Here is a 27036-nt window from a genome sequence, read left to right as displayed (position 1 = left end):
GACCTTGGAAGGAAACACAGGCATCTCTACATGCTCATTCTAGGACACACCATGCTGCCTGTTAGCAGTCTGTGCTGCAGGACCCCAGCTGCGATGCAGATCCCTTCTGTTCTGTAACAGCACCTTCCTAAACTGCCATTTCCTCTCCTGTGAGAAGACAGCCTTAGGAGTTTGCATAAAGGCGCTGTTTGCTGACAGATAGGACCCACCTTCAGGCCCACTACTCAGGGCTTAGTCACCTGACATCAGATGCTGGGTGCTGCTCTGCGTCCTTTGAGTCAGCTTGGAGCAGCTGGCATCTCTGACCCCTAGCCGCCCCTATTGCGGCCCTGCTGGGCTGGTTCTTCGCTGCCATTATTACTAATCTGCATTCTGCTTCTACGACCACAGGAGGTCTGGAAATGTCTGGAGAGGTCTTAATAGCCCAGCAGGCTGCTGCAGTGAGGCAGCCAATGTCCTGGTCTCCATTCATTGAGCCTCCAAACTGCCAGACTACCCAAAGTGGAGCTCACCTCCTGGGGTCCACAGGGTTTGTATGCATGGTTAGAAAACATACTGCCAGCTAATCTACTGAAATCATGCACCAGAAAAGTCAAAACACTTTTCACCAGTGCCTTCAATGGGTCACATCAGCACCATGATGAGACCCACCAGCGGGGTCACTGGGGCTGCAGACCTAAGGACTTTCCTTCAAGTACCCACAAGTGTGCACTGCTCCCACCAAGAAGTAACAGTTCCTAGGGAATGCCCTTTAGAATTCACAAGCTCAGGGCTCACCTACACTAACAACCTCTGGCCCACCAGCTGCTTCTATTACACTCCCCTAAGATTGCCAGTGAGCTTACAACCATCTAATCGAAAGGCTTCTGTTTATAGATCTAGGGTCCTAGTAATTCTCAAGGCAAACTCAGCAATGGTAAGAAGGCAAGTTAGTATATGGTCTCAAATATTCTCTTGAAATGTTGAAAATGTCTTACAATCTTAAAATATTTGATATATCTATAAGATGTCTACCATAGTAATCACACAATGCATGTATTTAATTCATTAAAATTAGACCTGAACCTTTCCCGAGTACAAATCTAACTTTTGCCTCCCCTAAATCTTTGTTAATTCTCACTATGGCAAAAATCTTTACTAACATATTAAACTTAGAAAGGTTTAATATAAACAGAAAAGAGTTATCTTGCATTCACTAGGAAGGTTTGATTTATAGTTTGATAATTAGTTTATTCCCAACACAAAATGGCTTGAATGTTCAGAATGCTACACACTTACCCACCTTTCTGCTAGCCCAGGCTGTCAGGCTGGTGCTCCCCATATGTCAGACCACATTACTATACCTTGAGGGTGATTTCAGGATCTTGCACGAGTATTTCTTTTTTTTTTTTTTTACTTATTTTGAGACAGAGTCTCACTCTGTTCCCCAGGCTAGAGTGCTGTGTTATCAGCCTAGCTCACAGCAACCTCAAAGTCCTGGGTTTAAGTGATCCTCCTGCCTCAGTGTCCCCAGTTGCTGGGACTACAGGCACCTGTCACAACACCTGGCTAAGTTTTTCTTTTTTAGTAAAGACAGGGTCTCTGCTTTTGCTCAGGCTGGTCTTTTTTTTTTTTTTTTGAGACAGAGTCTCTGTTGTCCTCTGAAGAGTGTTGTGGCATCACAGGTCATAGCAACCTCAAACTCTTGAGCTTAAGTGATTCACTTGCCTCAGCCTCCCAAGTATTTGGGACTACAGGGGCCTGCCACAATGCCTGGCTGTCTTTTGTCACAGTTGTCGTTGTTTAGCAGGCCTGGGAGGGGATCAAACCAGTCAGCTTTCCTATACATGCCTGGTGCTGGCACCAAGCCCTCAGGCTGGTCTTGAATTCCTGAGTTCAAGGGACACTCTCACCTCAGCTTCCCAGAGTACTGGGATTACAGGTGCCAGCCGCTGTGCTCCACCAGATTTTAGATGTGACTTGACTACTACAGGGTACAGTCAAAAGCAAGTAAGTTGGAGAATACATATATATTTTAGAGACAGAGTCTCACTTTATAGCCCTTCGTAGATAGCCCTTTGTAGAGTGCCGTAGTGTCATAGCTCACAGCAACCTCCAACTCCTGGGTTTAGGCGTCTCTTGCCTCAGTCTCCGGAGTAGCTGGGCCTACAGGCGCCTGCCACAATGCTTGGCTATTTTTTTTGTTGCAGTTTGGCTGGGGCCAGGTTTGAACCTGCCAGCACCCTACCTACTGAGTCACAGGCACAGCCCCGAGAATATATTTTAATATCAGAATATATTTAATACAAGGATTCTAGTTAGAACATGACTCAAGATGGAAAATATGAAAGGTACCATAGCCTAAAATCCCCCTTTTCTTCTTGAAAAGGGTAGTATAGCTCATTTGAATTAATCAACTTGGTTTATCTCTTTGCTGAGGTGGACCCTGGCTGCCCACAGCTACGTTGCTTATCTTTAAAGGGCTCATCTCTAGTTCTCTTCTTTCATACATAGCCTTCTTTTCACTGCCGGGCTTTTTCCCCAGGACTTCCTTTGCTTCCTCTTTGTCAGCGGTTCTCAACCTGTGGGTCGTGACCCCTTTGTAACAATGAAAATACATCGCGGCATTAGGAAGGTTGAGAACCACTGCTCTATACTCTTTTTAATCCTTGTTATTTAGGGTTTCCTCATTAGCTGCTTTATAAATATCATCTAGCTTAATTTTGGGACAGAGGCTACTCAGTATTCAGGGGATGAATCCAAGGCAGAATCTACAGGCATATGCCCTCCCAGGCCAGAGGGTAGGGCCTGAGCACCCACCCCACAGCAGGAGCCCTACAGTCTAGTGGGGAAGGGCGAGGGAGCTAGGATTAAACCCTGGTGCCGAACTCTGCCATGTGTCCCACCTCAGGCAGCTGGCAAGCCCCATCCTGCCACTGCTACCTGTCGCTCTCCAGCAGGTCCTCAGGAAAGCTTCCTGTAGAGAGTCGCTGTGTGCCAGGTTCCGGGGCCTCATACTGCTGGTTGTTCTCAAAGTGCTGAATGATGTTCCTCACATTGCCTGGTTTAACTAGAAGCACAAACAGAGTGAAAGATACTACACTTTCCGTTTAGAGTGAAGTCTCAGACCTTACTCCCTGCTATCCCAGAAGACAGAGCGATGAGAAAGCACGGGTGATAGCAGCACAGGCCCCCAGAATGGAGAGGTGCTCCTAGTCCTGGTTCCTCTACTTGTGTGCTGGGGCCCTGGGCAGTCGTTCTGCTTTTCTGGGTCTACTTTTCCCTTATGTGCAAACTGAGAGGGCGTAGAAGTACGTTTAGGAAGCTTTCTTTTGGCTCTCACATTTTTTATTACAATGACACTTCTGCTTGAAAACCATGACTAGGTTTTTCCTAAGAGCCATATTATATATAGGTTTAAAAAGTAGCCTGGCAGACCAAAAACACATCTACATGGAATTTGGCCATGCTGCCATATTATATCTAGCATGTCTCAAATTTATATTACATTCAGAGCTCACTGTTTTCCCCTAACTCTCCCTCCTGTTCTCTCTGGAACACCATCTCTATGGTCTCCATCACTACAAAACCGAGGACCTTTAGTGCGGGGAGATGTGACTTCGGTGAAATAGAGGAGAGATGTAACTCCTGTCTTTCAAATTCCAGCCCCCCCCTTTTTTTTTTTTTTTTTTTTTAGACAAGAGTCTCACTCTATCACGCTTGGTAGAGTGCCATGGCTTCCTACCTCATAGCAACCTCAAACTCCTAGGCTCAGGTGTTCCTCCTGCCTCAGCCTCCTGAGTAACTGGAACTAAACAGGCACCTGCCACAATGCCAGGTTAGTTTTTCTATTTTTAGTAGAGATGGGGTCTTGCTCAGGCTGGTCTTAAACTCCTGGATTCAAGGAATCTACCTGCCTCAGCCTCCCAGAGTGCTAGGGTTATAGGAGTGAGCCACACTGCCCAGCCATTCCAGCCCTTTTTAAAAGCTAAGACAAAAGCATTCTTGATCATAATAAACAGACAGGACAAGTGAAAAGAGTAAAAAGGCACAGTTGATTCCACTTAGAAACCCTGGAGATGAGAACTCACACCCAGGGCACCATGGCTCTCAGCAGGAAAGAAGAGAGATGAGGAGCTCACCTTCATGTCAATTAGCTGAGCTTGAAGCCTAGCAAAATCAGAACAGGGTTGGGCTAGAAATGCCCTCTGCCTGTGACCTGCAGGAAGAGTAAGTGGAACCAGGGAAGCAATATAAACTCCTGGGGTCTGGACCCCGATCCTAACCATACTAACCGAGTTCTGCCCCTGACTTTGGGATCCTGAGAGCTGTATATACAAACTTATAAATTTTTCCTGTCTCAAGACATTTTCTAAGCCAGATAGAACAGAAAAACATTTAGCTGTTCTCTTCAAAGTCTGTGACTCCGTGTTAGGCAGGCAGCTGGGTAACATTTCTCTAAAATTGCCCGGGTGCACATTCCAGGAGCAGAGGCTGTTACCATCAGTCCCACTTTGGAGATCCGGACTAGAACTGCTTGTTGCCAATTTAGCGTGCATCTGGGAGTTGGAGCCCCTGCAAATGCCACAGTCAGCTGTGTAGCTCTAAGCTACACTGGCTGGGTGATGATGTGGGAGACCAGGAACATCCTACCACTGAAAGCCACTGTGCTGAGTCCACTATTATTTCTTCTCCCATGGGCCACTTTGAAAATGCCCAATTGTGGCCAGGTGGGGTGGCTCATGCCTATAATCTCAGTGCTTTGGAGGCTGAGGAAGATCACCTGAGTCTAGGAGTTTGACATCAGCTTGGGCAACACGGAAAGATCCATCTCTACAAAAAATGATTTTAAAAAACTAGCTGGGTGTTGTGGTAGGCACCTATAGTCCACGCTTCTTGGGAGGCTGACACAGGAATATCACTTGAGCTCAGGAATTTGAGGTTATAGTGGGCCATGAGATAGGCACACTATACTCCAGCCTGGCCTGTTTCTTAAAAACAAACAAACAAACAAACAATTATATCCTAGATATAGTCAGATCCTAGTTGTAGCAAGAAACAGGTGTTGTCTTGAGATCTGGTGTAACTAAATGACCTAGAGCAGCAGTTCTCAATCTGTGGGTCATGACCCCTTTGTAACAATGAAAATACATTGTGGCATTAGGAAAGTTGAGAACCACTGACCTAGAGTGACAAGGTAAAAACAGGTAGGATGGAACTTACTTAAAAAAAAAGTAAAGTTTCAGTAGCAGCTCTTGCTTTTCTCCCTCCAGTCTCTGAATGATAATAGAACTAAAAGGTGAACATGTTACTAACAATCAGATCCTTTATAATAAACAGGTGACAGTGATAATTTTAAATGGCAAAAACACTCAATATTGAGGCTTTTTACATCTTTAAATATGGATACAGATTTGTCTGACATCCTGGGGATTTAAAAACCCCAAACCAAATACTGAAATCATAATGTAAAGATGTGACTCTAAGAGCTGGTGGACACTCACACCCTTATCCTGCTCTGCTATCAGCAACCTTCTCTCCACCTTGGGTGTTTCTGTCTGCTCTCAAATTTTTGCCGGCTGTTGCCTCACACCTTCCCTGGCAGGGGAGATGAGGAACATGTTAAAGAACTAAAGGCTGTATTTCAAGACTATTCTCCCCTACTGTTTTTTTAAACATTTTTTCAATGATTTAAAAAAGTAAATCTAGGAGTTTAGTAACTTTTTTTGAAACAGAGTCTCACTATGTCACCCTTGGTAGAGTGCCATGGCATCACAGCCCACAGCAACCTCAAACTCTTGGGCTTAAGTGGCTCTCTTGCCTCAGCCTCCCAAGTAGCTGGGATTACAGGTTCCTGCCACAACGCCCAGCTATTTTTTGGTTGTAGTTGTCATTGTTGTTTGGCAGGCCCGGGCTGGGTTTGAACCTGCCACCTTTTGGTGTACATGGCTGTTGCCTTAGCTGCTGAGCTACAGGTACTGAGCTAGGAGTTTAGTAACTTTTAAAATAATTTTGAGGGCAGCGCCTATGGCTCAAAGGAGTAGGGCGCCAGCCCCATATACTGGAGGTGGTAGGTTCAAACCTGGCCCCAGCCAAAAACTACAAAAAAAAAACAAAAAAAATTTTTTTGAAGCTAATTTTTTAGGGGAGAGATGGGGTCTTGGTATGTTACCAGGTTAGAGTACAGTGGCTATTCACAGGCAGAATCACAGTGCACTGTGGTCTCCCACTCCCAGCTTGAAAACCCTTCTGCCTCAGCCTCCTAAGTAGCTAAAACTATAGGTGCATACTACTGTGTCTGGCTAAAGATTTTTTTATTGCCCCTTTTACATAAAATAAAAATTTTTTTAAAATATAAAATAAATTCTTGAAAAACAGAGTAATTCCCACTGAAATCGCCTATATATATTTATGATAGAACCTAGAAAATATTCATCACTCAACCGCCTTACACAGACCTCACTGATGAACTTGCCCATTGTAGTGCTGGCAGTTAAGAGTCAAAAGACATGGAGGCGCCACACTGAAGGGCTTAGCAAAGTCCAGGCGAAAATACTCAAAAGAAAAACAGAAAACATAATTTACTAAGAAATAACAACAACAACAAAAGAGGCTTTTTATTATTTCAATTGAAAATAACATCTGAGGGTGGTGCCTGTGGCACCGGTCCCATATACTGGAGGTTGTGGGTTCAAACCCGGCCCTGGTCAAAAAAAAAAAAAAAAGAAAATAACATCTGAAGTGCTTCTGCAGGACACTCCAATTTGTGAGGATTTCCTTCAGCTTCACAGAACCCTGGATTTTTGGAACCTCATCCATGATGTGACCAAATTATGGAGAAAGGCCTCAAACTGCAGGAAACTGCCAGAGGCAATAGCAGGCTGGCCTTTGGCAGACTCAGGAAGAACTCTACCTGTGGGAGTGGGGTCCCTGCCCCACGGGATCCCTGGGTCAGGCTGGCAAGGTCTCTTAGTGGGGATAGAAGGCCCTCCCTGGTTTGTGTCACAGAGCAGCTTAAGCAACAAGGAAGACATATAAGAGAAATGGGGAGAAGAAGAGAAGAAAGAGGAACAGATAGGAGAAGATAAAGAAGGAAAAGAGAAGACAAGATTTGGGAGATAGAAATTCAGTGCTAATGCAAAGACAAACCCAAAGAAAATGTTCCTTTTACCTTCCACAGGGGACAAGGGAATATGAAATGCTAAAAGAAAAACAAAAAAACAAAAGTAAACCATGAAAAGTCAAATTAATGTTTCAAGAGTCAAAATAAAAATTACATCAAGCTGGAAAATGAAAAGGTAGCAGCAAAAATCAAGCCTGGTCTAGAAGAGTCCCCTCCTTCCGCTCCTCCACTGCAGCAATTTCAGGCAGGACAGCAGGCCCACTCCACTGCCCCTCAGCACCCCATTGACAGGAGGGACTTAAGAGACTGATTAGGAGGGGCCAGCAACAACTTCCAAATGACACACGGCTAGGAAGAGATTAATGATAGATCAATTGAGTTTTGGCTACTGATGACATTAGGGAAACGACTGGGTCCCAAACTTGCCCATCTGCCTGATTCTTTTTAACAGTGACTCCTCCCCTCCCCTGTCTCTAATTTCTCCCAACACCTAGCACTGCAGGCATACGGATGAATCTCACAGGTGCAGAGGAGGGGGCATTTACTGTCCACAGGGTAACCTTTGCCAAGGGGAAATGTTCCTCCACATGGCTGGTCAGTAACCACAACTAACCCTGAGTTTCCAGACTAAGAACCAGGGACTGCTGCAGCTTCCTTGGCTCTGAGACACCGACGCGTACCTCACAGAGCCTGCATTCGATCTGTCGAGGGGACAAGGCAGCAGCACTGGGACAGGGCTACAGGTGCGGTGTCTGTGCCCAGCTGACCCAAGAAACCTTTTGCCAGCATGTTGGTGTGTGTGTGAGGGGCTGTGGTCCCACCCAAGGGATGACTGTGGCTGTTATCTACAAATACTCACTGCTCTGGGAAGAACTTTTGGGCTTCCCAATGTATTTGAGGATGGGGTTTCGCTTCTTGTCCTCCAAGGCATCCTTTTCTTTTTTGGAATTGCTGCTCTGCTGAGACAGGAGACACTGGGGTTTGGAGGAGGTCCCAATACCCAGACGTAGTTGCTTATCAACTCTGGCACTGCCCCCAGGACTGGCCCTCAACAAACAACTGGACAGCTGACTCATGCTTGTGCCTTGAGGAGACTTAGAATAAGGGAGAGAGAGCTGCACTATCTGGGGGTTCTCTGTGACTCCATATCCAAGGTGGAGGATGTAGCTAGACAGCTGCAAACAGCTTTCCTTGTCTATGTCAGCACAGAGAACTGTCCTGTCCCAAGAGGAGATATCTTCTAGGGTAGCTCTCTTACCTTCTTGGTCTTAGGGAAGAAAGGTAGCCATTTGTCCTTGTCAGGAGCAGCCTGGGTCTTGTCAGCTGTGTTGGAAGGTCGTGAGTCCCGAAGATGGATCCCAGCATGGCTCATGTAGGTATTGAGGGCAAAGCCCATGGGGGCACTGTAAGGGAGAGGCAGAGCCATGAACCAGAAAGCCCCAGTCAAACCAAACTGCCCCCTCCAAAGGGAAGTCTGGAATAATCAAAGGGAACAACAGGCAGAAGCTGGCTAAAAGTCTTGGCTGGCACGACTCCCAGGAGAAATCTTATTCCTTCCCTAAGCAGAGTTCTTCCCCACTAGCAGATAATACTCAGTGGAAAGACATGCCAGTTCTCTAAAACGTAAGCACAAAGTTCTCTGAATGGTCAAGCCATGGGTGGACTGGAGGCCCAGCTGAAGTACACAACTAATATCCTCAGGTACATGTGTGGGCGTGGGGTAAGGGAGAAATGCCAGCCAGCCTCTGACAGGGTATACTGTCTTTACCTGTCTCCCATCTCTAAGCATACAGAGAAAAAGATGAAAAGGAGCTGTCAAGCATCTTCCAGTTTCCACAAATGAAACTGTCCAGAGCTCTGTGTTTAAAATGTACTTGGCCCACAATTCAGTAGACAGATTATCCACTTAGTGAATTCAATGCAGCAAAGCTTCAGTCCTGGCTTTATTCCCCTTTGAAACAGACTTCTAACCCCATCTTCTCTTCCTTACTAAGTGTGAGTGCTCAGGGAATACAAACTCATTTTAATCTTTGCTGATGAGAAACAATGAGGTAATTATACAGGCTGAAAAAAAAATCATAATATTTGTTCAGAGAGGTACTGTGTTGCACCCCAGATACCCTCTGCAGGTGCCATAATACAGGCTAAAATTACTATCTTTCTAACTACTTTAAGTGGTTTAAGGGAAAGAAGTGAGAAGGGAAACACAGGGCTAACTTGGGTAGAGAAAAGGAAGCCTGGTGTGAAAATGGTAGGAGCGATGGCAACTTGGAGTCTCCTATTGGAGAAAGATCCATCTCCACAGGCAGTGATCCCTGAGCCTGGGCCTGAGCCTCATGACCCTGTATGTTACGGTTACACAGACACCTGGAACTAAACTTGTAGGAACCGTGCTCCCACGCGTTCCTACATCCTAGGGACTTTCCTTGATTGGCAGAAATGAAAAGCACAGCAGCTCAGCCCCACTCCTTCCCACCTGGAAAGTGCAAATGAACCACAGCATGGGCTCACTTACCTCCTGTCCTCCTCGTACTTGGACCTGGAAGGAAAGAAAAAAGAGATGATTCAGACTGCAAAGAAACAGGCTCTGAGCCTAGGGAGAGGCTAGGAGGAGGGTAAACTCTTTCTTAGAGGAAGGGAGGGTTTGAGGGGGGAAGTGGAGGAGTACCATGAAACATCAGACTCAGACTCTTGGTCACAGCTTTGCAGCCAGCGTGGGGCACAGGAGGGGAGAGTTCTTACTCCCTGAGGGACTCAGCTAGCACAGGGCTATGATGATGGTGGTGTCCTTCTAGCTAAAAGGAAGGGGAATGTGGAAATAAAGCCCCTTTGCTCGCCATCTGTTTCAGTGTCTGAAGTTACTGGGGAGGGAGAGGCTCCTTTTTGTATCCAATGTAGCAGCAGCCCTGAACTAGAAAGGCTGACACTGAGGCAGGAGGAAAGAGGTCAGGAAGCAAAGATGCCTCGAGACCAGATCCAAAGAAACCTATTTATATGATGTAAATGCTAACAACAACTAACATTTGAGTGTTTTCTATAGGCCAGGCATTATTCTAAGTTATTTACGTGTATTACTCCATCTAATTATTGAAACATCCCATGAGAAATTATATCCTCATTTTATGAGACCAAAACTTCACTTCTTTAAAAAAAAAAAAAAAACTATTGTAAATGAGATGCTTACGCTGTCAACAACAGTCTCATATGATTCTGGTGCTACAATCTCAAAATAGGTTCAGCTGGTTGTACCTCTATCCCTGGAGTGGGTGGGATGATTAATGCCATCTGACTGCCTGGAAAATGAAGGCCCAGAAAGACACTGAACTTGGCTGCAGGTCAGACAGTTAAGTCTACAAAGCACATACTGTGTTTTGTCCTCTCTAGCCCAGATCTCTCACCAGATGCTAGGTTTGCATATGCAGCTGCCTACTACATTAGATTTCTGCTCTGATGTCTAAAAGGGATCTCAGGGGCTGGATACGGTAGCTCCTAGCACTCTGGGAGGCCAAGGCAAGTGGACTGTCTGAGCTCACAAGTTTGAGACCAGCCTGAGCCAGAATGAGACCTTGTCTCTAAAATAACCGGGTATTATGGGAGGGATCTATAGTTCCAGCTACTCGAGAGGCTGAGGCAAGAGAATCACTTGAGCCCAGGAGTTTGAGGTTGCTGTGAGCTATGATGCCACAGTGCTCTACCAAGGGTGACAACAACAACAACAAAATGCCAGGCATTGTGGCCGGTGACTGTAGTCTCAGCTACTTGGGAGGCTGAGGCAAGAGAATTGCTTAAGCCCAAGAGTTTGAGGTTGTGGGTGCCTGTAGTCCCACCTACTTTGGAGGCTAAGGCAAGAGAATCGCTTAAACCCAAGAATTTGAGGTTGCTGTGAGCTATGACACCACAGTACCAAGGGTGACATAGTGGGACTCTGTCTCAAAAAAAAAAAGGGATCTCAAACTCAATGTGTTCAAAACTCAACCCTGACTTCCCACCATGGAATTGCTCCCCACGCAATTGGTTCTATTTTGACTGAGGGCGCTTTTGTCTTATTAGTAGCCTCAGTTAAAAAAATCCAAACCAAACAAAACCTGGAGTCTTCCCTTTCTTTTTCTCTAACTCTTACACTCAGTTTTTAGGAAATCTACCTGTTGGCTCTACAGTCTAAATACAGTTAACACTCAGTGGGGCATGGTGGCTAACACCTAGAATCTCCGCACTCTGGGAGGCTGAGGTGGGAGGACTGCTTGGGCTCAGGAGTTTGAGATCCGCTTGAGCAAGTGAGACCCTGTCTCTACTAAAAATAGAAAAACTAACTGGCACTGTGCCAGGCACCTATAGCCGCCCTTCTGGCTGCCACTCAACTTCATTGCTGACTTTTCTATTCTGCTCTTGCTACACTGGTGTCCTCACCATTGCTCAAATGTGTCTGCCAAGCATGTTCTTACTCTGCCGTGGCTGCTCACTCTACCTGGAATGTTCTTCCCCTGGATGCCTTTGAGGATAACTCCCCCATTTTTTTCCATTGTTGCTTTTTCCATGTGGTTCTCCCTGACTGCCCCATGTCAAATTGCAATGCACTGGCTGTTGTTCTTGACCTCCCCCAGCACCACTTGTTTCTAATCTACTATTTAATTCCCTCACTAATTACACTTGGTGTCTCCCCTCACTGTGAAGTAAGCACCACCAGGGGAAGAGGTACTTTGCTCACTGATGCCCCCCAAGAGTGTCTGCTGCAGAACAGTGTGTGGTGCACAGAAGGAAGGTTGTAAATATCTGCCAAGATGAAACTCCAGTGTTAACAGAGACTATCCAGATTGTTGGGCAGCCCCTGTGGCTCAAAGGAGTAGGGTGCTGGCCCCATATACCAGAGGTGGTAGGTTTAAACCAAGCCCTGGCCAAAAACTGCAAAAAAGAAAAAGATTGTCTAGACCAGTGTTTTATAAGCTTTTTAAAAAATCTCACAGTACCCTTGAACCTATAGTCAAACTTCTGTAGCATACTTAAATTATATTGATCAGAAAAAAGTATAAAAAAAAGAACATATTTATTGTGCTTTAAATTTTTAAATTTTTTCAAAAATAATTTAATTAATGATCTTCAAAAATTTTTGAGCCACACCTAAAGTCCTCTCATGGTACACCAGTTGAAAAATCACTGCTCTAGTCTAACTCTGTATAAAAGGGCATAACCAAGGTCAGCAAGAAGAAATATTGGGCTAAAAACTGCTTCTGATTCTGGAAGCGTCCCCAGAGTCTGTGACATTGGGACTTTCACATTGGGCCTGTGACACCTTAGAAAGGGATATCTAGAAAAGCTTGACAAGCACAGCTATGCCAGGGGCTCCTTGATAAGCTAAGGTAGTTTAGTTTTCTGAAGTGATTAGGAAAAGAGTTCAATTTCCCTTAAGCCTGTTCTAGCTGCCTCCTGAAAGAACTCTATCTATTGGACAGTCAGTGCTGGTCTCGCTTTTAGCCTCAGATGGGGTCTTGGAGGCAGGAAGGTAAAGAAGAGGGCTAGAAAGGGGAAGAAGAAAGCTCACATGCCCCTGGGGCCCATGTCACGGCCACCAAATAACTACCAGGGCTCCCAGCTCTGCACTTCCTTGGAGCACTGGCTGCTTTCAGTCTGAGGGCCACAGAGATGGCACAACTCTCCCCATCTTTGAGGGTAAGGAGAGGCAGGAAAGAAATGGAAGGAGCAAAGGCTGGGAAATAGACCCACAAAATAGTCAGCATGCTCAGAGTGTGAGAAGTGGAACTGAAGACTCACAAAATGTCTCCAAGTGCAGCCAGCTGCTTCTCGGCCACTTGGCGCTCTCGGAGAAGGTCCCCATCCAAGTCCAGCAGGTCATTTTCACCATATAGGCTGCCCAGCCCCAGGGTGCGCTTTGTTCTAAGTCACAGAAATCCAGAGAAAGAAATGAATGTACATGCAAACACCCAATAGATGGATACCCAGAAAGAACAAGTCAAACACACACTCACACAAGGAGTGAGACAGGGCTGAGGGGCAGGAGTGTGTGGAGAGAGAAGGAGGGGAAGAGAACGGACCTATAGTCATGGATCTGCTCCTGGATCTCGGGCATGGCTGCCTCCTGAGCTTCATACAGCACACCACGGGCGTCCTCACTGCTGCGCAGCCTTGAGTCTGCAGAGAGGCCCAGAGAAAGCAGAATGTGGGGAGGTTACTTCTGTAGAGCATTTCAAGGCACTTCAGCTCTCGCAACACTGAGACGAAAGGTTGTCTTTGTGTTTCTGTTAGCCTAAAGGAAGCAAAGCCTGGACATCCCAATCATTCCTGAATTCATGACAGGAATCCTGATATCTAAGGCTTGAGGCAAGGACAAACACATTTTCTGGATGTTCTATGTTTCAATAAGAGAAGAAATATTAAAGCCTCTCTCCTCGGATGTGTCCCAGTGCTGTCCTCTGACATCAAAGTGCACACCTCTGAGAGGCTAAATCTTTCTCCTGAGCCCCAGAGCCAGCTTATGAGGCTAAAAAAGGTGAGTCAGAATAATTCACGGGGGTGAGGGTGAGTCCTTCACATTCCACGAAACCCAAACTCTCCAGTAGAAATTGGAAGATGTCTCTCTGGTCCCTACATCTAATGCTCCACTTAGGCTAGACCAAGACCCCGGGGCGGCTGGTTCTCTCTGCTCACCCTGTTGCTATGTCTGGAAGCTCTCTTCCCTGTTGTATGTGCTCATAAATCGCCTCTTTCCAAAAGCAACTTCAAACTTCTATCCTCTAAAAAGCTGCCTATGATTAGATACTCAGGCTGACATCCCCGTTGCCTGCCCCTGATTCTTCTATTTGTGATTGGAATTAGAAGGGAGCCAGGCAATTGTTCATGCTGCTGGGTCTTCACTCTGGGCCAGCTGCTATCAGTATTAGCAAGAATTTATAAAATATAGAATCAGGGCAGGGCTTGGTGGCTCAGGCCTGTAATCTCAGCATTTTGGGAGGCTGACACTGGAGGTTTGTATAAGGCCAGGAGCCTGAGACCAGCCTGAGCAACAAAGAGAGACCTCATCTTTACAAAAAAACAGAAAAATAAGTGGGGTGTAGTAGCAGGCACCTGTAGTCCCAGCTACTTGGGAGGCTGAGGTGGGAGGATCACTTGGGTTTGCAAGTTTGAGGTTGCTGTGAGCTAGGCTGATGCCACAGCATTCCAGCCTGAGCAACAGAGAGACCCTGTCACAGAAAAAAACAAACAGGCTCGGCGCCTATAGCACAGTAGTTACAGCACCAACCACATACACTGAAGAACCTGGCAGGTTTGAACCTGGCTCTGATTAGCTAAACAATGACAACCGTAACAAAAAAACAGTCAGGTGTTGTGGTGGGTGCCCTATAGTCCCAGCTACTTGAGAGGCTGAGGCAAAAGAATCGCTTAAGCCCAAGAGTTGCAGGTTGCTATGAGCTGTGATGCCATAGCACTCTACTGAGAGCAACACAAGACTCTGTCTCAAAACAAAAACAAAACAAAACAAAATCCCCTCCCCTACCTGGGATTTTGACTCTAGGTAGGATGAAGTGAGGCTCTGATTTTTATATTTTTTAAAAGAGTTACTCTGATGACTAACCTGGCTTATGAATCCTTGATCAAGTCAAGTTTCCTCTTTACCTAAGTAAATAACTACATCCCAAGAGAAAGGCTGGCAGAAATGGGCCCAAGTCTAACTTCAAGTTCAGTATCTTCCCACAACAAACTCCCCCAGGCAGAGTGAGCTCCCAGGCAGGGTCTATCCATAAGTTACTGGGCAGTGTTCCTCTCCTGTATGAGAGGATGGTTGCCCAATGACAGGGACTATATACCTTCTGTCCTCTGGGGCATCCAAGAAGCTCAGGGCAAAAAGGGCACCAAACAGAGATTAAGTCACTAATGAGCCAACTTACCAATTTCAGCCTGTAACATCTCAGGGATTTTCACTCTCAGAGGCTGAAACACAGAAGAGTGGGAAGAAGCAGTGAGGAGGCTGACCGTCTGAAGGTGAGGGGCATGGCAGCACAGCCTTCTTGCCTTTCATGCCTCCATCTACCCACCCTCCTCTCATCCTCTCCAACTGTACCATTTTGCTTTTAGGCTAAGATTTTTGGTAAATGGAATCTGAGGTTATGTGTCAAGCTGAGACTAGACTCTGAGAATGGCAGCTGCAGGTTTACCACTCTTATGCCAAGGTCACTGGGTACACAGAAGGGCCATGTTGTTCCAAAAAGTGGACTAGTGCTAAGTTAGCAGTGAGGAAAAGCCTTTATCAGGCTATTTGATGGACTTTCCTTCCTCTTCACTCTCAAGGGAAAACTGGCTTCATGTCACCTACAAGGAGTCCTAAAAGTCAGCCCCTTAAGTTTCCAAATATAAGGAAAATATTTTATAAATAAAGATGTGCCTTATTTACAGAATATTCACTACAGAATTTTACAAAGAGATGGCCAACGTGTAGAGAATAAATTGCAAATATTTTGTAAAATTCTGTAATGAATATCTTGTAAATAAAGGCACATCTGTATCGTGGCAGGAGGGACACTTTGTAGCCTTGCCGTTAGAATAGCGTCTGGTTTTACTTTATGAGAGTCCCTGACACTGAATATTGGGGTGGTTCCGTAACGATCAACTGAGAATAGCTAGCAGCTCTCACTTCATCACTCAATACCCATTTAAGGAGATAGATAAATAAAAAATCTTGAGAAAAATAAATTTTCTCAATCTTATTAGCCCTAGCAGCTTACGGCTAGAAGAATAATGTCATCTTGGAATTAATCTAGTAGATTAGAAATTCTGGGATGGGAAGTAGCCTCTGCAGATATAGGTGCTCGTCAGTGGGACCCCAATCCAGTCTTGGAACTAAGTCTAGGTGCAGAGTGCCTTCCAACCCAGCACCACGGGGGCTCCCGCCTGACCCCTGGGTGCAGAGTGCCTTCCATCCCAGCACCACGGGGGCTCCCGCCTGACCCCTGGGTGCAGAGTGCCTTCCATCCCAGCACCACGGGGACTCCCGCCTGACCCCTGGGTGCAGAGTGCTTTCTATCCCAGTGCCACGGGGACTCCCACCCGACTCCTGGGTGCAGAGTACTTTCTATCCCAGTACTACGGGAGCTCCCACCTAACTCCTATCTTTGGGTAGTAACAGCACATCAGGCTGAGCTATAGAAACTGGGTTCTCCTCTTGCCTTATTGATCTAAATCCCTGGATACCCCTGAACCTGTTTCTTTTCTCAGGGATAGGGAAGCAGAGAGGGTTGATGGGAACTAGGGCACCGTTTCAGGGACAGCAATCAGAATTCGGCATAGTCTGTCTTTCTACTGTATATTTTACATGGAATAAAAGAGTATAGAGAGATCAATCTTTTGGGAGTAGAGCTAGAAACAGAATCCAAGAATCCCTCAGCTTAGACTTCTCTTTAAGAATCTGACTACTTGAACTGAATGTTTTGCTTCACTTTTCTCTGCCTCTGAGTGGTTCAAAGAGTATAATGAAATTGTAATCTAGTCCATGACTACCTTACCGCATTTTTCTCTAGGAAAATGTTCCAGATGTCTTTTCCCAAGCTCCGGGACTCCTTGGAATTTGTTTGCTGATAAACTTCTACACACAAGTAAAACAGCTAAGAGGAGAGACAAACTGGGTTAAAGCAGTGACTCTCAACCAAGGGTTACTTTGTCCCTTGGAGACATTTAGCAATGTCTAAAAACATTTTTAGTTGTCGCAACTCCTAGGCAAATGAAGCACTACTGGCATCTAGTGGGTAAAGTCCCGTGATGCAGCTAAATATACCTAAATACACAGGACAGGCTACCCCAGCAATGAATTCTCCAGTTTAGAATGTCAACAGGGCCAAGGCTGAGAAACCCTGGGTTGGGATGTTCAGAAGCCCCGGATAAAATGATCCTGCCCCTCTCCCCACACACATCCTCAGTTGATCCCTCCTCAACACTGCCTTCTTCACACTGGACACTTTCCTGTGGCCTGTACTTGCTCATCTCCTGCTTCCCATTTCTCTTTGACATGCTGTCTGTATTCAGGAATGGTTATGGTTCTCAGACTCCGGTACCTGGGAGCCTCACACAGGTACTCAGTAAACACCTGAGCAAACAGATGTCCACTCTGGCTGCTAAAGGTGGCATCCCCAGAACATGAAATAGCACTCTGTGCCTCGGGCAAGCAGCTCATCCTGGGGAAGACAACACCAACCTCTCTCCTCCATTGATGCTTCCTTTCTAAGCAGCTGGGAAGCATGAGAGAAACAGTGGGGTTGCTGCTCTGAGCACTGTGCTAGGAGACTGTCTTCACCATCTATCTGCACATTTCTCTTTGTTGTCACCTTCAGAGTGAGGGCCCTTTATCACCTTGCTCTCCCCGTCAAGTTTCTTGCAGGGCCACTCTCTCAGCTCCCTAGTCAATGTTTACCTTCATTCAAAACATTCTAGAAAGGGCATCTGCCCCAAGAAGCCTTCCTAAGCTAGTTAAGAATGCCAGTTTTCCAGGCCTAGCTCTTCTCACTCCTCCTAGACTAGTGATAGAGTTTGCTGTGCACTTTGCACATATAGTAAAAGAATCCCTTCTGCCTCGGTTTCATACTCTTTCCTATTTTGTCTCTGTCCTTGAAGCTCCTGACTATGTCCCTGGCTCTGACCTGTAATACCTGGAGAGCAGGAGTGGAGGCTGAAGCACTGTCAGGACCCGCACTTCTGACTCACCAGTGGGCTGGGGTCTGCCTGAGAGAAGATGTAGCGCAGAAAGACGCCCAGGTGAGCCGGACGCGACTTCAGTTTCTCAAGATCCTGGAAGATGATGTCACTCTGGAAGGCAGAAGGGTGAGATCGGCTGGGAGGTGTGGAGGACACATCACAGCCTGCCCAGATCAGCTCCCAGGTCCCCCTTCCAGGTTGTGTAAGCAAGGCCCCCTCCCCAGGTGCCTTCATAGCTGTGCTAATCAGACGGCTTCCAGGCAAGAGCAGCTGTATACAGAAGGATGATGAAAGGAGAAAACCAGGAGACCGTTACCTCGTTGTTGAAATAACCCGGGTCATAATCTTCCTCTGGGCCGATAATTAAAGGCTTTGGGCTTTGATCTACACCCTGGGGGAAGAGAGTCAAGTTGTAGAGATGAGGGGTTAGGAGGACAGCGACTTACGTCCTCCCCCCCAACTAAGTCTGTCTAGGCATAGCACAGCACTCGCAAAGAAAGCCACGCAGGCCTGATGAATGTGGGCATCTCACTGCCTCCCCCAAATCTCAGAGCACAGATGAAATGATTTCCACTTGCAGGAAGTCAGTTGCTTCTGGGTGGGGCAGGGCAGACACAGACTAGCCTTGTCACATGACACGTGAAGATGGGAAGTAAGAGAAAAGCTCTCTTCCTGTTTGCAAAAGATCTGGGGAGGGAGTGCCAGCCAACAAAGAACCTATAGTTTATGCTGTTGGGGGCTCTGCTGTTTTCCTTAACTTTAGCATAACTTCTAGTGTCCCCCACTCCAGTACTACTGAAGTGAATGAGTGCCTAGGAAGTGCTGGTGGCTAAGTAACTGTCTGACAGAGCCTGGAGTGGATTCGTCTTCCTGAACAAAAAGGGGATGATAGGGCTGGTCTTCCTCAAACATCATTTGCTATTTTCCTTGTCTGGTTAAGAGCCTATGGTAGAGCCCCCATTACCTGTCTAAGACCCAAACTTCTTAGTTTTTCTTTCTTTCCCCCCTTATGCTAATTTTAATAAAAACTTTATTCTAAACCATATGCCATTGATTTAGGTATAAGAGACTTCATATTACAAAAGCTTTTCAGATGCTTTACTGGCCAAATTTTTCTCATAAAGATTTTCCGAGCTTTCAAAGATTTTTTTTCCCAACTATATTTTTTCCTCAGTTTTATCTCCTTCATTCCCAGTGATTTCCCAGCACAGACTGTGCTCCTTGAGCCACCAAGGTCACTCAGACCTACTCTCATCTGGGCTCAGTGACCCTCATAGCAGGGGCTCCTCCTGATAGTACTCGGATACTCCTTACTCCTTTTCTGTTCTCCTGGATATTCACAGACTCTATGCCCAGAATGGCTGAGTAACAGAACATGAGGGACCCAGAAAGCACCTCAGAGATTAGTCTGATGTTCATCTATAACGGAAAACAACAAGGCCCAGAGCAAAAGACAGGCATGATACAAACTGCAGAGTCAGGCCTCCTGTGCTGTATTTTATTTCTCAGACACATCCTGAGTACCCACTCCCCCAACACCTAGGCTCTCACTCCTTGGGGTCCAAGATCCCCTGGAGGTGAGGAACAAGCACTTTTGGCTCTATTTGGGTCTCTGGTGAAACCTGAAAAACACGAGGTTTTTGCTTGTTTGGTGGGGAGGGGGTTTGCAGTTTTTGGCCAGGGCCGGGTTTGAACCTGCCACCTCCGGTATGGGGCTGGCACCCTACTCCTTGAGCCACAGGTGCTGCCACATAGGCAGCGGTGGCGGGGGGGGGGGCAGATTTTTTAAAAAAAGATTTACAAATACATATTCTTTTAGATTACAGAAGCAGAATATGCTTACCAAAAACCCAAACATTGTGGCCAGGTGTGGTGACTCACACCTATAATCCTAACACTCTGGGAGGCTGAGGCAAGTGGATTGCCAGAGCTCAGGAGTTCAAGACTAGCCTGACCCAGAGCAAGACCTCATCTCTAAAAATTTTATAGCCAGGTGCTGTGGCGGATGCCTGTAGTCCCAGCTACTTGGGAGGCTGAGGCAAGAGAATTACTTGAGCCCAAGAGTTTGAGGTAGCTGTGAGCTGTGATGTCACGGCACTCTCCAAGGGTGGCAAAGTGAGACTGTCTCAAAAAGCAAGCAAACAAACAAAAAACAAATAAACAAATAAAAGCCCAAAGATTATAGAATTATGGAATACCAAGTGAGAGTTCCCTATACTTCTGTCTCCCTGTTGCCACCAGCCTCAGGGCAGTTCAGGTCCCCTCCAGGTGCTCCCTAACATGCAGCTGGGACCACACCACATCTGCTCTGCATACTCAGAAGCAGCCACTTAAACAGTTTTCAGAAAATGAATAAAATCAGTGAAGAAGGACTCTAAGACCACTCACTCCACTCTGCTCCTATCAACCACCTAAAGGAAAACGTCCCCTAGGAAGACAATGTACATACACTGCCTCCCCGCACCCTCACCACGAGCTATCTGAACTTGTCTTTTGGTTCTACAGAGGGAAGAGCGTGGGAGTGGAACAGAGAAAGAGCAGCGGGAGGGGAAGTGGTGCTGTGCCTGGGCCAGGAGAACTGTGTTCTCCCTCTGACCCTGCCAGCACAGGCTAAGCTTTGAAAGGTCTTAGCTTTCTCTGTCTCACTTTTCTCACTTACCACATGAAGATTCTAACAGCCACCTCCTTTCCTGTCTGTGAGAATTAAATGAGATTTTTTATAAAAGCTCTAGCACAGCAGCTGATACTTTAGTATTTAATACACACTGAATGTATTTTCACACCTTTCCCCTCCAACTTCTAAGAATAACTAAATTCTGTTTGAAGGGTAAAATCAGAGTATCAATTGTATTCTTCTTTTGTAGACTAGCTCCTGATTAGAATTTTTTTTTTGATGACTGTATAACTCTGAATTTAAGAAAAACAGAATTTGCCTAGGCCATGGCCTCTGTCTATAGATCATACTGTGAAACCTCAGTTTCAAGAAGTTCAAGCTCCACACTCTGGATAAGGCCTCCTCAAGATGACATGCAGAAGACAGTTTTTATAAGTTCCATTCCAAAGTATTCGCTCATTCATTCAGAAAACATGAAGTGCCTACTATCTATCAGGCCCCTACTTAGTACTGAGCACATAAAGATTAATTAAGCCTAGTGGAGAAATTAGACTTGTAAACACAGAGTAACAGCAGAGGATACATGTGGTAATAGAAAAAAAGATGCTGCTTGGAACCGTAAACTTCACCTAAAATCATCCCACCACCAAAGAGAGCTCATGAGATGTGTGCAGGTATGGCAGAAACGGGAGTTGGGGGTGGTGGTGAGTGTGGGAATGGGCAGATAAGGAGAGGGTGAAGGCAGGAAACTATAACCCCACTGTCTGGAGTTATCTGTATAAAAAGCCTCCTGGGTGAGAGAACAAGGTGGCCGTCTCAAGCCCACACACTTCTACATGAGACCTCCCCAGCAGTTTGTCATGGCACAAAGTAAGGCTCAGGGTTTTGTTCAGAGGAGAGAGGAAAAGAGAAAAATTAGATCTAGATTCTAGGACCTAGCACCACCCAGGGCTAGATTTAACCAACCTGCTGATTAACTGGTAGCTCACTGATGACTTGTATTTGGCTAAACATAAGGATTATTATTTACTGTTTTCTTCCTTATACCACCTCTAGATCTCATTTTCTGAAGACCTCCTCTTAGATTCAGAGATTAATAGGTATCCAGAGTTAAGTTAGCAACTTTCAAACTTTTTTTAAAAAAAGAGATAGGGTCTTGCTCTGTCACATACACTGGAGTGCAGTGGCATGATCATATCTCACTGCAGCCTCCAAGTCCTGGGCTCAAGTGACTCACCTGCCTCAGCCTCTGCTTTGATTACAGGTGTGCACCACCCAGCAACTTTTTAATTTTTTTGTAGAGGTGTGATCTTACTATGTTGCCTGGTTTGGTCTCAAACTCCTGTCCTTAAGTGATCCTTACCTCTTCACCTCCAAAAGTGCTGGCATGAGCCACCACTCTGGGCTCAAAATTTTTTTTACCATAACTTCCAACAATACATAATTTTTTTTTGCAGTTTTTGGCCAGGAGTCGGGTTTGAACCTGTCACCTCCCATATATGGGGCCAGTGCCCTACTCCTTTGAGCCACAGGTGCCGCACCTAAATATACAACTTTTAATAAATCATTGCAAGTAAGTACATGTAACTAAAACAAATTTCACCAAATTATACTTATTCTTACTACACTGGATAAATGCTAACATTTTCTTTCCATACTACATTGAATAATTCTACTACATTGAAATAAAAGGTATCTTGACCTCTGATACTGATATTGTGACTTGTCAAACGATGACAATCACAGTTTGAAAATACTACCTGTACACTGTGAAAATATCACTGTTTTCCAGTGTGAAAAGTATACCACTAGTGGAACTCAGGGTGATTTTTAAATAAGATAATTTTTTGTTGAGACTCAAAATGATTTTAGGTGGCACCTGGAGATGACACATGGTACATAAGCATGAATGTATTTATGGTCTATGTGTATGTGACTTAACAAAAAAAAAAAAAGGAAAGTTAAGTTTTTTTTCAGTTCTCATTCAATCCTTTCAGTTAACCCAGAACAAGTCTCAGCTTAGTGCCAAGCATAGCTTTAATATTTTAATAAAGGCAGACTTGACCTAGGCTTAATTAAAGCCTTTGAAAAGCAAAAGAATTGGGCAGTGCCTGTGGCTCAGTGGGTAGGGTGGCCTTCTATATGGAGGGTGTCGGTGGCAGGCACCTGCAGTCCCAGCTACTCGGGAGGCTGAGGCAAGAGAATCACCTGAGCCCAGGAGTTAGAGGTTGCTGTGAGCTGTGACACCATGACACTCTACCAAGGGTGATAAAGTGAGACTCTGTCTCTTTTGAAAAAAAAAAGAAAAGAAAGAAAAGAAAAGAAATAGAATATAGCTAGAGTTTATTTTTCACCTTCTTTAAAATTTTATCTATTTTTTGAATAAGTGCTACATTTGTATAATTTAAAGTTAAGAAGATGCAAAAAGGTAAACACAATGAAAAGTCTTCCTTCCATTTCTATCCTTACTTTCTAACTCCCCTCCTTTGAGGCAGCCACCAACCAGAGCTGCTCCTCTTTTTAACATAAATGGCAGCTTTCTGTCCACAATGTTTTATAGCTTTCTAGATAGAATTTAACAATATTGCTTCTAAGCTTATATTTAGTTTTACATCTACCTTGCATTTACAGTGTTACTGGTTTTAACTGAAGGCAAGGACAGATTTGAAAATGAATTTAAGTTTAAAAAAGTTAACTTAAGAAAAAAAATCATGATAGTGATAATTTATTATTAAGTCATGATAGACATCATAGATGACTGAATTTTAAAAGATGCTGTTTTACAAAACTAGAAGGTCTCTTCCCAGGGTCCCTAATAGGCGGTAGCCCAGATTCTGTCTGATCATGACAGGCAGTCCCTGGCTCTCAGGCCAGCCCAACCCACTGCCTGGTGGCTCACAGTCTTTGTGAGCTTTTCGTACTGAGCTAAAACCTGTCTCCCTAAAATCTTCCCTGGACATTGTTCTTTGAGAGGAGGGATTTCAAGTTAGGTTTTGTAGAACCTCAGGGCTCCATGGAAGTATCCTTGAGGGCGGTTGATCAGAAAATGTCCCAAGGGAGGTGAGCTTCCCCCCCCCCCCCTTATATGAGTGTCCCAAATTACAAGATCTTGTCCGAGGAAAAGATTTTGCTAAGGGACTAGTATTCTAGAGAAACAATGAATAAGCCCACTTTCCATTCTATACACACATTAAAATAGAGACCAGCTATTGGCTCCATAGCCAATTCTTCACATGGGAACTGAGGCAGCCTTACTTTCCTATTTTTATTTCTACCATGTTCCTTTTTTTTTTTTTTTTTACTATTTATACTTTGTGTGACTATCTCAGTTTGGGGCGCTGGAGCAGGGCTTTAGTTTGACCATCCAACACAGCATACTGGTAAGACCTGTGCCTCCAAGTCTCAATCCCAACACAGAGAGGAGGAGGAACAGCAGCATGGCTCTGGGTCACTCACCTGGTCGCCGGCTGGGGGTGCTGGTGCATCTAAGCCCTGCCGCCTGTGGTGCTGGGCTACCTTGGCTGTGATCACAGGGGAGGTCCGAGGACTGTCTAGACCAGGATCTGAGAGCACTGAGTTTCGATTCACCAATGACTAGAGGGACAGAGAATTCTGTGTGAAGGAACCTCGGCCAGATGACCCCTAGGCTCAGCTCATTTGGTGGTGAAACTGCACTTATAACATTAGTGAACAGAATCAATACTTGTCCTTGCCTGGCATTATACTGAGCCCTTGATTACATATTATCTCACTCAATTTTCACAACAGCCCTGATATTATCATTCCTCTCACTTTCACACAAAAAACTAAGACTCCTAAGAGATCGAAAGGCCTGCTAAAGGTCAAAGAGGTAGTAATGAAGTATGCGCTGGCTTCTACTCCAGCATACACTCTTCTTCAACTATGCTGCCTTCCAGATAATATCAACTACAGATCCTTAAGACCCCCTCCCACCCCACTTTTTTGGTGACTCTCCTACACATTGACCCCTTCACATGTATTCATCATCTTCCCACAGATAGGAGCAGTAAGGAAATAAAATGCCAAATGTTACCTAAAATTAGGTTTTTAACATGGTCTCAATCACTTATTCACATATGTAATTAATCTGGCTAGGTAAAAATGTTATTGTCAGCATTACTGCTTCTTCCACCCACTCTTACTCTGTATTGCAGCCTTACGAAGTTTATAGTGTATGCAAATTGAGAACACCTGGAAGAGATGGCCTTGAGGCCCAAACCTGAAATTCTTCCGACTGTTCCAAGGAAAAGACTCATGGCAAAGAAAGAGAGATTACAACTTCTGATTCAGCTGGGTTCACTATATTAATCTAAGACATTATTCTGGGCCAGGCTGAAATGTAGTTTTAGTCAAGTCACTGAGATGATTTGTGTCTCTGCTATCTCCTTCTCCAAGGCCTGTTATGGTTAAGGATTGGCCTCCCTCTGCACTGCTCTCTATGGATCAGAGCTTGCTATGGTGATAGGTGAAGAAGCCAGGTTTAATGATCTCCCGTGTAGTATGCGTTGAAACCCCTTTATTGGAACTCAGAGCACAATGCCTAATATTGTTGGAACTAGGCTTATAGAAGAGGTGCCCTGAGGACAGGCTGGAGGCCTTGCTGCATTGGTGAGCTGCCCAGGGAAAGGACAAAGTGTGTTCTTAATGAGCCTCCCCTCTGTTGGCACTCACCTCACTGAGGGAAGGAAAACGTTCTGTCCCAGACTCCAAGCCACTGTCACCCTCCTGGGAATCCAGAGAGAGCCGGCCTGAGAAGAAAGCAGTTTATATAGTAAGGAAAGGGCTACGGCAAGAAGACCCTTTATTCTGGGCACCTGCGCCTGGGGCAGGATAGGGATGCTGTCACCATGTAGTTCCCTTCTGCTCTCTCATCTTACGGCCCCTAGACCCAGACACTCCCCTGGGCGCACTTCTCCCTTCCTCTCACCACGCTCCAGGGTTCGGGTCTTGTCACTTCCTGGGTGAGATTGCACAGCTATCTCACACAGTCTTCTTTGTATGTTTGTACTGCTTTCTCTCATTATTCCATTTCCCAGAGGGCAGGTGCTATGTATTTTCTTTCCCAGAATTTACCCCACAGGGAGGGAAAGTAGAGAGGAAATCTGGACTAGATGTATGGTGGAGAAAAAGAGGTGGGGAGAGACTCACCTTCTGATGGTCTCAGGCTGGTATCACTATAGAGTGGAAGTATGTCCTAAAAGAGAAAGGGCCGGAAGGTGGGCAAATTCTGTGAGCCTCTCCCTACTGTTTGCTTCCTTCAATCACAGCCTTATTTGCTTACAATGATTGGCCTCTTCTGCTTCATTGCCTCAAAATGCCCACCCTAGGAGAAACATGGCTTCTTCTGCACAGTTTGAGAATGACAGCCCCTAACAGTGGAAAGGGGGGGTTTATCAAAAGCAAAATTCTCACCTCTGTCTTTATCCATCACCCCAGACCTCAAAGCATCTAATGCCTTATTTGGCAAGAAAGAACTTCCTAACTATCAAGGAGCACAAAAGGCTCAAGCAGATGACTAAGGGCAGACACAAAAAGGGTCCACCTTGAGAGATTATGGAGGACGATGGACAGGCACTGGCCTTGGACTGCTGACCCAGCCAGCAGAAGAAATGATGTTGGTAGTGTTTTACTATTTACAAAGCACTTCCCTGCATCACATTTAATCTTTTAATGACTCTGAGTTAGGAATGTTACTTCCATGTTGTTAAGGAGGAAATAGAAGCTCAGTGACCCAAAGTAACTTGCCCAAGCCACACAGCAGGTCAACTCTAAAGCCAGGCCTGGAGCTCAGATGTCCCACTCCAAGCTCAGTGCCTCAGACTCACTACCCTGCAGCACGACCAACAGGGGCAGCAGCACCAGACCCCGTGCCACTGGTGAGCTATACATCTGACAATACAGCCACTTTTGCTCTATAAACGAGGACAGTAAGGCTCCTAAGACTGAAGTGATTGCCAATAATCTTAAAGGTAGGAATTACGAGCTGGGATCTGAATCCAGGTGGTATAAGTCCACGACCTGAGTTCCTACCAACTATGTACTATATTTTCTTTCAGAAAATAAAGCAGTTTAAATTTATCTGCCTGTGTTTCTCAAACTTTTTTGATCCGGATGTTCTAAAAAGTGAAGTAGATAATCTTTAAATAATTTTTATTTGCTTTGGCAAATATTCTTGGAGACCTTGAAGTTTCAGGAGACTTACTTCTCACTCACCCAAAGAATTAAGGCCTGATGGACATAAGTAAGACACTAGTAGTACAGACCCTGACAAGAGCAGATAAGGAACGGGGTCCATCTTGGAACCTTCCACAAAGCATGGTAGAGGCGGATGTGGATCCTTTACGTAGGCTGACTTAGAAGACCCTTTACTTGAAGGACAGGTGGTAGAAATAGGTACCAGAAGAACATTCAGTGAAACCAGTATAAAAATATACATTGGCTATGAGGAAATTACTCAGAAGAGAAGGGTAATGAGGAGACTAAAGCCTTAGCAGGATCTATTTCTTTCCATTCCATCTGGAAGCTCTTGGAGGGTGAGACATAGGCTTTTTCTTTTTGAGACAGAGCCTCAAACTGTCACCCTGGGTAGAGAGCTGTGGCATCACAG

General features: G+C 45.4%; 1 protein-coding gene across 1 annotated transcript in view; it reads right to left on the bottom strand.

Annotated features, from left to right (window-relative positions):
* ARHGEF11 (Rho guanine nucleotide exchange factor 11) overlaps window positions 1-27036 on the bottom strand; it is a 116368-nt gene that overhangs the window by 13072 nt on the left and 76260 nt on the right. The window contains 14 exon segments of the mRNA XM_023516400.1: window positions 2923-3049; window positions 7151-7180; window positions 7962-8058; window positions 8361-8505; window positions 9618-9641; window positions 12869-12991; window positions 13150-13246; window positions 15001-15043; window positions 16612-16710; window positions 17804-17905; window positions 18111-18185; window positions 23865-24002; window positions 25101-25177; window positions 25578-25623. Coding sequence (XP_023372168.1) covers window positions 2923-3049; window positions 7151-7180; window positions 7962-8058; window positions 8361-8505; window positions 9618-9641; window positions 12869-12991; window positions 13150-13246; window positions 15001-15043; window positions 16612-16710; window positions 17804-17905; window positions 18111-18185; window positions 23865-24002; window positions 25101-25177; window positions 25578-25623 — 1223 coding nt within the window.

Source organism: Otolemur garnettii, unplaced genomic scaffold, assembly GCF_000181295.1.
Source record: "Otolemur garnettii isolate 467f Iridium unplaced genomic scaffold, OtoGar3 scaffold00091, whole genome shotgun sequence".
Taxonomy (NCBI): Eukaryota; Metazoa; Chordata; class Mammalia; order Primates; family Galagidae; genus Otolemur; species Otolemur garnettii.
Note: the sequence above shows the minus strand (reverse complement) of the source record. Positions and strands in the feature narration are given on the sequence as shown.